This window comes from Cyprinodon variegatus, unplaced genomic scaffold (genome assembly GCF_000732505.1).
Source record: "Cyprinodon variegatus isolate N-32 unplaced genomic scaffold, C_variegatus-1.0 Scaffold20, whole genome shotgun sequence".
In the NCBI taxonomy this organism is placed as follows: domain Eukaryota; kingdom Metazoa; phylum Chordata; class Actinopteri; order Cyprinodontiformes; family Cyprinodontidae; genus Cyprinodon; species Cyprinodon variegatus.
Genome location: NW_015150473.1, coordinates 2,097,376 through 2,108,576, shown reverse-complemented (window position 1 = coordinate 2,108,576; position 11,201 = coordinate 2,097,376). Strand labels below are relative to the sequence as shown.

At 35.8% G+C, this 11,201-nt stretch overlaps 1 protein-coding gene across 1 annotated transcript in view; it reads left to right on the top strand.

Annotated features, from left to right (window-relative positions):
- tpk1 (thiamin pyrophosphokinase 1) overlaps positions 1 to 11,201 on the top strand; it is a 97,328-nt gene that overhangs the window by 63,609 nt on the left and 22,518 nt on the right. Inside the window, exon 8 of the mRNA XM_015389306.1 lies at positions 2,203 to 2,311. Within this exon, the coding sequence (XP_015244792.1) occupies positions 2,203 to 2,311 (109 nt within the window). The remainder of the gene's footprint in view (positions 1 to 2,202; positions 2,312 to 11,201) is intronic.

Here is an 11,201-nt window from a genome sequence, read left to right as displayed (position 1 = left end):
TGAGGGGTGGAAAAAAAAAACACCTGGTCTCCTTACATTCAGCCACTCTTTCATCATCTCCTCAATGAGGTGGTCTCAAAAGTCGCAGTTACAACACACATAGGGCGCACCGCACCATAGGGCGCACCGCACATTTTGAGGAAAAAAAAAGACGTTTAAGTGCGCCTTATAGTCGTGAAAATACGGTATATTAATAAGGTATATTCTTTCTCAACATATTTCTTAGTTGTTGTTTTTTTCTGTTTCCCGCCTTCTATTTTGACACAAACACAAAGAGCCTGTGTTTATGTATAGAAAACAACCATAGATTTTATTCCGCACTAAAAAATCTTCATAGTTTAGATGTTTCCCATTATTTCTTCCCCTTGGCTCTGTGGTGCAAGCAAGCAAAGCTGTGAAAACCCTTTTTAAAACATACATTTTAAGCTGTTTATTGTGTTTCCCCCGGATGTGTTCATCTGTGGCACTTTTGGAGTTTCAGATGACTGATGTTGCTATAAGCACTTTGTTTAAAGATGCTACAGCAGAAGCATTTTATTGTCAGAAACAGCACACTGCAAAAGTTTCCATTCCTCTTAAACCTTTCCTCATTTTACAATCCCAAACTGCAATGTATTTTATTGGAATTTCATCTGACAGACCAACTCAAGTGTATAACTGGAAAGTTAAATTTGAATGTATTTTTTTATGTTTAACAACTAAATTTATGAAAAATGTTGATCGTTTTATGGCTTCCATTATTAAACTGCTTTGCTGACATTGTTGAATATTGTCAGAAGGTCATAAGTTACAATAAATCACTATCCTAACTCTGCCATAATATCTCTTTTATCACCTAAACTAATAAACTGATTTCTCCTCTCAGTTTATTGCATTCACAGCAGTGAGACTCCATCTAGCAGGCAAATCATGGAGCTATAATATTGAGCAAATACTGCATTCCAACCAACCATTTGCAGTATTATGGTTGTTCATGATAATATCAAAATTATCATATATTTGTTATATATAGTTCATTTGTATTCAAGCCCACATGCTAAATATTTAGTAGGATCAATCTTTGCTTCAATTAGAGTTGTATTTGCAGCTGTACATCATGTCTACTATACAAGCATCCATTGTTTTGCTGGCTGAATGTTTGGGGCTGTTAACCTGGGTAGCATGTTTTCTGCCACTGTTACCCTGTTTGTTAACGTTCTTTCAATGCAACAGGCTTTCCTGTCCCAGCTCAATAAAATGTTGCCATAGTTCGATATCCTCACTCATTATTTTGCAGGTAATTCAAATAGTTTGTTTAAGTCCTGCCCTGTGCCTCCTACATGGCTTGAGACAAACTAGAAGCTAGAATTATTGAATTGTATGAGGCTTTCTTCTTACTCTTCTTTCATTAAGATTTGTGGATTGCACTATCCATAGTTATCCTGTCAACATGTATGGATTCTTTTGCAAAGCACTATATGTCCTATGCGTCCTTCAGCCGCATAGCTTTAAATGATCAAACTTTGTCACATTGTGTAGCTATGTACTTCTGAATGTGAGAAGCTTTCTTTCAGCTTTTCTAAATAGAAATATGCGGCTTTATTATATCCAGCTTCTGCACAGCTAAATAATTATCCTGCCCTAAAAGTTGGACTCTTGCCTCAGCCTATATTGTGTGATTCTTATTATTTTGTTTCCCGAACCTAGTTTCTAAGGAAAAAATATAGCCTTACAAATGTTGTGAATGCTTCTGCATAAAGCATTTTATTTATAATAATATCACAGCCCCTCAAAAATAGATCTCCCTTTATTAGTCTGACACTTAAAACCGCCAAGTAGTCCTCAGATAATTATGAGACTGTTTTAAGTTACACTAATATGTTATTTTACACCATAATGTACACAATTTGTTTACTTACTGTTCAGTATCAGATAAAAGCTGCTTGCAAGTGTAGTTAAATCTGTGTTTGGAAATGCTTTATGACTCAGCAGACTGTAATTCAATATGTCAAGGTCAGTTTATATTTTGGGAGGTAAAACAAGGTCTACAGTTTTGACAAGAGTAATCATTTATTTTAATGACCCTTGGAGACTGGGTGTGGAAGCTGAGTCAGGGATAAAAGAACAGAAAGTTAAAGGAGTCCTGCTCCACATTTTCATTGCATTCATAGGTACAGTATTACATACATTCTATTTGACAAGGTTCATGAAATGTGTCTGCAGGGCGACCACAGATTGGGGGTGAACACCGGCCTGGAGGGAGAGTGGTGTAGCCTAATTCCAGTAGGTGGACCCTGCCAAACATTCACCACAGGACTCAAATGGAACCTGAGTGAGTCCCTTCCTACACTGAAAAAAAAAGATACTTTGGATAAACTTTAAAAAGTTGCTCTAATTTGTTACATTTAAATTACTTTTTCTCAAATTAAATGATGGTTGAAAGTATAGTTTTTGATTTATTACCTTCAGACAAAAAAGAAACTGCATTGATCCAAAGTAAAACTGTAACTTATAACAGATCATAAACACGTTTTATGCTTTGTTACAACTTAATTTTTCAATTTGGAAAAAAATATATTTTTCCATTATATATACGTATAAACTTGGAGTAAATTTGTGACAAAAATGTGAAATTGCATTTATTTCTTTGATCCAACTATATTTATTGACCACAGACACAGCATTTATTATTCAAGATAACTTTAGTACCTTTAGTTTTTAAAATTGTAAAAATCATTAGTTGCATCCTGTTATTATTTTTGAAGGCTGGACTTACACTGTTCGAGTCGTGCGAGAATTTTTTGGATCAGGACAAGTTTCAGCCTCATCATGTGCCTTGCATCATGTAGTATACATGGGGTAACAAGGAACAATTAGCTTCCCAGGACCATCTCCCGATTAGGAATCGTAAGGTCGGGAGAAAATCAAACATTTTTGTAATTCAGTCAGCAGTCATAAGGTGTTCATGGACAAATCCTGCTGTTAAGGCAGAGCTACGAGCATCTACGTGTCGATTTACAAGAACCTCGCGCACGGCGCATTGGCAAACAAGGGAGTTCTTCTTCATCCAGATTGACGAGTCCAGTGAGTCCGACGTGTGGTTTTTGGACGTGGTGTGAGAGCATTTAGATCTTATCAGAGCGTTGGGCCGTACAGTGTTAAGAACAAAACATTATGAGCTGTGAACTATTAAACCCTGCGAATTCCTCATACAGTTGAGCTATTGCTGATTGAAAACGATTGAAAATATCGTAAAATGTATGCCCGGCCTAACAAGTTAAACAACCTGAAATACCTCAGAGTTCTTAATATTGTCTCTATACGATATCTGAGACATTTAAATCAATGACTGCCCATCATAAATATTTCTATTCTGAAACTGAGTAGACATCAGTTGTGACTTTGCTCATGGTATTGCTGTGCTTGCCACAACTATTTTGAATTAGTCAGGTAATGAGGTCATATTCACATGAGTTACAGCATAAAAAGATAAAACCCTATAGAGACACTTTTACTTTTGACTGGAATTAGGTATTTATTTGGAAACTAATTGTTTGAGTTTGTGTTTCCATAAAAAGGTAAAGTGGAATTATTGTTTTCAAACCACAAATACATTTTTTTAAGTGGGAACAACATAAAATTTTAAAGGTATAGTGGAGGATGTTTTTTTTCCAGGTGGCTCATCAAAATAACTGGTATTCCTAATTGTCAAGCTTTCTGGTGATATGTTTATGTAAGGCCGTCCTTCGCGCTCATCCCCATTTTCTCTTACCAGTGGTGAGTCGGACATTGCGGAAACAGCAAGTTTCAAACAGAGCGTGGACAAGGACAAATGGGCTCATGCATGCTCTTGCACGCATTTAAGAAATGTTCCCCTCTAGGGAGCGGGTACAGGGTTGTGCATGTGCATGTTTAGAATGCGGGTCTTTGCAAAAATCCTCCACTATACCTTTAAGTTGACCAAATGTCATAGACATTTCCGTTCTTTCAGTTGTATTTAAAACATTATTCTCCTGCTTCATTTACTTCAGCACTTGCAGCCTCCACATACATACAGTAAGCTGCTGTAGAATTATAGGATAAACTCAAGGGTTTTATTTATAGTGAAGGAAGATAATATTTAGATTCTTCCAGAGGCTTAAAGGTTTTAATGCTTTTTTCACAAAGTAAATATGAGATCCAGGGCTGATTTCTGAAGACATTTCTACAAGCAAAGGAGAAGCAAAAACTTACAGATGCTTAATTAGCTTTAGTCAAATAACTCTGCAATTTGAATAGGTATAAATAATATAATACACAACATGCCTGAAATAACTTTGTGTCTTGTTGACAATTGTGTGAAATTCTACTGGAAGCTCATCTGAGAACCCCTGTGGCTTTACTCCACTCCAACCCACATGGCCAGCTGTGCTCTTAATGAGTTGGCACAGGCCGAATTGCCACCCATTCAAGGGAACCTGGACCTTCTGTCATTGGGGTTGCATAATGTGTCTGCTTCTTGGTAGGTGTCCACCGCTAGTGCCTGTATGTGCACATGTACATTTTTAGGAGTCTGTACGCTTGAGAGAGCACATGTCTACATGTTGCTGGACACGTCTGAATAATCATACTTGGTTGCACTTCCAGCGTTGTTTATAAGAATCTTGTTTGTGTGCGTGTGTGTTGTTCTTTTTTTTTTTTTTTTTTTTTTTTTTTTTTTTTTTTCCTTTCAGCTACAATATGTTGTACAGTGAACTTATTTGGTATTTGGCACACCTGCGTGATGGCCCTCTGAATGTTAATGAGAGGGACTTAATACATGGGAGTCTTATGCAGATTAGCCAGTGGTAACAAGATGCATAATTAACCACATGCATATTTAGAAGGGTAGAAGTAATGATTTTCTTCTGGGGTTTGGGGAAAGGATAAGAATATTAAACAAAAATGTAACCCCCTTTTTTCCAAAAAATTTGATTTGTTCCTTGATTTTTGTAAGTAAGTATAGCCTTATTTGGTTAAAATAGACATTTTAGTTTGTTCTGATTGATTTCTTCATTCAAAGGTTGGTTTTATTTAAAGTGTGCAGACATTTTCCTTTTGATTCATATTGATATGATTAGGTGTAACTTAAATATAAACTGACTTTGGTTTGGCTCATTTTAGCTTCGTTAACTAAACTTCAAGGAAATGCCAAGGACAAGTTGAAATAACTTTAGTGATGATTGGTTTTATTATATTTTTCTTTTTGATTGCCTGCAAGTTGTTTCTTTATCACTCTGTATATTCAGATAGCTAAAAGGCAAATATCTTAAAATACTTTTTTTAAACGATGTATGATAATACATTTGCTAAGATCAAAATTTGCTAAACAAAAATTATTGTGTATTTTAAACATATGAATATTGCTTTTTGACTAACAAAGATGCATAAAAGAAAAAGCAAGAAACACTGTATGGGAACATAATGTCGATGAAGAAACACATCAAAACTAACTAAATTGCAACTAGTTAAAATAATTCTGCTCACCTTGATTTTGTATTAATGAGCTTCATCAATCAAGTATACATAACGACAATCCAAACACTCTGACCACACTCAACTTGCTTTTTTATCCTCTTATGTGAACACTTAAAAAAAATAAAAATAAAAGAACCATAATGAGTTCTCAAACTAAGACAAGTACTTAATTTACCAAATTATGTAGTCTTACACTGTAGCTGTGAGGCAAATTGAGTTTTAATTACATGTAACTTGACACGTGCATCACAGCCCTCCTTGCATTACAGGAAACAGAATGGACATGCTTTTGTATGAAAAACCAGGCTTAGATTTCAACAATCTGAAAGGGGAAACTAATATATTTGTGGAGAGGGGAAACAAAAGAATAAAATCCTGACTTTACTAAAGCAGATTGCAATCGTAATTTTATCACAATGTCTTTTAAAATATAGTTTCTAAACAGATACATGTAAAAAAAAAAAAAAGTATTCAGGCTAAATCATTTTTCCATAAATACATTTGTTCAATTTTGCCAACTTGTACCAAAAGCAATTTATATTTAATAAATATCTCATCCTATTTCAAGACATTAGTGCATTTGATTTCTGACGGCTTTGAACAACAGCGAGAGCACTTAGGTAAAGTGCACTCTTTTTATAGAAGAAAAAAAAAAGATTGTCCCTCACAGACGTACAACATAGTCTTTGCTTTGGCAGGTCTTCACCACATTCAGATGGTTCAGAGTCTAATATCATCATATCAGCCACCCATAGATTGTAATTATGGCTTTTTAGAGGCATGCCTTAACTGCAGGAACCTTTTATAGGGGCCAAAGTAATAGTCTGGGGCGCTTCTTTAGCCTCACTTCATTTCCATTGCAGTTACAAAGTAAAAACAGATTACTGAGGTAAAATAAAAATGCTGGTTTTCAATTACAAGACACTTTAGAATTCCTTTGCAACTTCATGGGTTAGTGTTACTGAAAAAAAAAAATATTTTATTTACATTAGCAGTTTTTCTCCTACCAAAATTAGCTAAATGGGTTGTTGGTTAATGCTAAGGACATAAACAATTAATCAACTTATGATCAATTGTCGTGTTTTGTTTTGGTTTTTTTTTTAGATTAAAATTTGTCCAATCAGATAGAAGGAATTTCTTTCAGTGTTGTAGCATTGCGGCTGCCCAGTAGAGGGGTGTTATCCTTAAACGGAGCTTCACTACTGTTTGCAAGAGAAATAATGCTGGAGGAGGCATGCTAGATCAGAAGCATGAATCCATCTAGAGTCCTTTCCAGGGATTAGTTGCATTGTTTTATGGCGACTAAGCAGAATTCACTCTATGCAGTTCTGTATGCAAATATGAATTTTCAATGAATTCCTTAAGTTATCACCTAAATGGTGCATATTTAGCCCTGCTGCATGGAGGACATGTAGAGCAGCGTTAACTTATCTACTCTGCTTGGAAGGTGAGAATGTGATTATAAAAAATGAAGGAAATTATGCAAAACATAGGTAACATGATAGAAGAGAAATGCTAGCAATTAGCACGGTAGATGTGGGGGGAATTTTGTAATTTAATGCATTCTTGTAGAGCCAAGTTTTAACCTCTCTTTTAAGAGCAACCAGAACCACCTGTTTAAAAGTACTGCTAACAGCATAAAGTCTCTCCCAGCACTGTGTTGGATGACACAGAGAGCTATATTACAGTTGTTGTCCACTTCTTTGAAACAAATTGGCATTTATTCCAAAAAAAATTTAAAAACAAACCACTGAAATTTCTTTTCCAAATTGAAGACGTTTCATATCCATCCAGAAAGCTTTCTCAATTCAAAATGTCTCTTAGTAGTGTTGTGTTCCAGGCTTTATAGAGTAGCCCAACAGAAGCCTTGTTATGGCCAGAAATGGGGAGTCATTGAGGTCATTGTATGGCTGGCTTAACAGGCACGATGTTTTGACCACCTGCATGGCGATGAGGACTGAGATGATAGCAGGAAGAAAACAACTCTAGCGCTGCGTTATAGAGTTGAGAGTTGTAACTTGGATGACTGAGAATCTTCACCAGCAAAGCGGTGATATCTTTTAATGATAATTTTAAATTTCTGATAATTAGAAATTTAAAGCGACAGTGTGTAATTTTCAGCGACATCTAACGTCCAGACGGCAGACCGCAGCAACATGAACATCTCCCCCCCACCGCTTCTCCCCCCCAACAGTACAGCGAGCGTTACACAAAATGTCTTCCACGACGTCCGCATCACCTACCTTCTGAAGTGATGAGGTTTGTTTACATAGATAATTTTAATACTGCCATCTATTGTTCAGTACCGTCTTAGTTCATCTCTCTCAACTTGCCGTTGTTACTTTCGAGCGTAATGGGCGATCTCGCAATCGCTAGTTTGTTGGCTCTGCGCTGCCGTAGCGCAAAGATGTCTGCCTCCATGGCTGCGAGACCCGCTCCTATGTAATTATAAATAACGAATTCTAAGGCAACGCAAATATTAAGGTTAAGAGGCTGAGCTCGTAGATGATGATAAATAACATAGTTATGTATAATATATTACATTTCTGACTGTATATCCCTGTAATTATTACACACTGTAGCTTTAAGTGATTCACATATTTTCTGCATCTTTTTTTATTTAGTTACCAAATCTGTTTCTCTTATATCTTATGAATTAGTTCCAAATTTTCTATTGTGTAAGAGAAAATTTTTTGTGTGTAATCCATTCAGTATTTAGTATGACTGGATCAATAGATTGTTAAACTATAACGATGTATTTCGTTTTTAAATTCGGCATATTGTTTACAAAAAACAACAAAAAAAACTTAATGTTATGAAAACATCCTCTTAATACAAAACAATAGTCTAGTTTTAAGGGTTAGGACTGGAGCCTAAAAGGGTTAAGAAAATGGCAGCTTATCACTTAGACAAAATTTTTTGTAATTTTGTATACACCGAGTGTGTACAAAACGAAATTACGTTGCTTACAGCTTACAACAGTGAAAGAAACATTATAAAGTGCAGCAGTGATGAGCATGTAAACAGTGTAGAAAAAAAGGCATTAACATGAAAAGGTTCAGTGGAGTGCAAAATAAATATGGTTCAAATGGAGTAGACATTGATTGTTAGTTGACTAATAAAATCAATCCACCTCAGATTAATTCAGATGAATTTAAAAATCTGCATCCCAAATTAACACCGTAAAAATGGGAGGAGTTACCCACTCAGTGTTTTTACAGTGTTTTTAACGCTAAAAAAAATTTGAAAAATAAGCTTCATGTGGAAAGATGTGTGGCTAAACATTCCAGTTTCAGTTAAGTTGGCCTAACTTGTTTTTTGTAGAAAGTTTTCCAGGCTGCTTAGTAATTAGATGTAGACAAAGAAGGCAGTATAGTTTTTAACATTACTATGGAGGAAAGGAAGCCTCTGCACTAGTGGCTCAAGAGAATTCTATGTAATGATATGTCTGCAATGCAGTGATGGTACCAAAGGATGGGTATGTGCTACTGAATAATGATGCGACTGCAGTGTTGTAAAAATAACAATTTTATGATGTAGTAACTTTAGTAATTATTTTTCAATGTGTACAGTTGTAAAATGCTGCCGGAAAGATAGATGGATCTCAGTTGGCATGAATCTGGTATATGTTAACAAGGCCATCACTCACATTCTGTTATAATTCACACCCATCTCTCTTTTCACACTGTTTGTTTTTTTTATTTTTTTACAGCCATCTAGTTTACTGTCATTCTCTGCCTCTCTCACACCCCTACCATCTTTCCCCTCTCATTAGGAGGCAGTGTGACGGTTGAGAAACTCACTATTTTGCATGTAACATTAATTTTCCATCATTACTCCTGAACTGCCCTCCGGAAAGTTTAGAAAATCAGTAAAAGCAATCACAGTGCGTGCACATACATAAGCTTTAAATCATGCATTTGAATTAGTCTGTTGGATTTATCAGCTAGCTCTGGGTCAAAATTATAAATAACATCTCTTCTGGTTAACTGTATTTCAATTTTATATGTCACTGTTACAAAAGCACACATAAAGCACATATACATTTTTTTTTTGTGAAACTAGGTCTCATAAAGATCTTTACCTGTATACTATATACTTACCTCTTTCCAGATAAGTGTATATTATTAAATTGAAAGACAAAGGACACACTCACTTCACGTGCAAATGGAATCTGTTTCGATATTTGCTTCACTGCCAGTGAAGCGAATATCGAAACATACAATCAGACAAAATAATAATGGCCAACAACTGGGCACTGTAATCATTGATAACCAGCAGAGACCAGCCATAGCAATCGATGTGGCCATCCCAAGTGATGTAAGCATGAGGGAAAAGACATGCAACATGGGTTGCATGTGTCTGTATGTAGGTATGAATTAAAATATAAATTTTATAGCAAACGTAACACACAATGTAAAGCTGGCATGTGCCCACACCTGTTAAAACTATGAGTTGGATAGTGCCAGGTAAGCTACTGCCTCTTCTTTAGCAAAAAACATGCATGGCCTGCTTTCTTTGCTAAAATGGAGCAGCCAAACTCATCTGGAGTGAATTGGAAAGGGGGTGGTAAGCAAGACAAACAGGACAAACAGAAAGGGGACAGGCTAAAGTGGCTGAGTCAGAAGAAATGTGAGGAGATAAAAAAGAATTTTGGCAAACGAGACAGAGTGTGGTGAGGGGGGAAAAAAGGTTGTGAAAGGATGAAATATGAGAGTTAGAGAATGAGACCTGTCAGACGTCTCATTCATTTGATGTGCCTAGATGCTTACACAGCAGGAAATGACTATGGAAAATATTTGGAAGGGTTTTGGAGCTCCTTGCTGGTGCTTGCATTTGTTCACACACACACACACACAGGTACACACATCTTCATCTTTTCACTTTCCATTTGAATAAGGGTTTTTCTTTTTTCTTTTTTTTCTTTTTCTACAGGTTCAACTGACATGATTCCCTTTATCCAACCTCCTTTCTCTTTGAGGGCTGTTTTCATTGTTCCAAATACTTTACATCAGATTACAGGAGATACAGTACCTTAGGCAATTATTATTTTTTTTTTTTATTTGTGCATTTTATTTCTCCATCCTGCTTTGCCGCAGTAGATGCATATGTTGTTGATAAAAAAATGTATTTATTAATTTCTTTTGACATTAACTATCAATCTTTATATTTACATATTTTTTTATTAGAAAAGTGCATGGTTTGAAGCATTAAACTTCCCTCCTTGTCTTATTTTTGCCTTTGTCAAAAATGCATCTTTACATTTACATCAAATCTTTGATTTTGTGAGGTCAGTCTAATAGTGCCTATTAAAACAGCCCTAACATTTTCACCTCAATATATTTCCTTCTAAGTCCCTCTGATGGAGAATATAGACTGCTCAAAAAATAAAGGGAACACTCAAATAACACATCTGAGAGCTGAATGAAAGGAATATTCTCATTGCATACTTTGGTCTTTAGAATGAGCTGACTACAAAATTACACAGAAATCAACATTAGAAATCAAATTTTTTAACCAAGGGAGGCCTGGATTTGGAGTCCCTACACAACAGGCTGATTGATCTTTGATGTAAAATAAGGCCAAAATGAGGCTCAGTATTGTGTGTGGCCACATGTCTGTATGACCTCCCTACAATGCATGGACATGATTCTGATGAAACAAGCTCCTGAAAAGTCTGTGGTGCAACGTCACGCTGTTGAATGGATCGAGACATGATGTCCCAG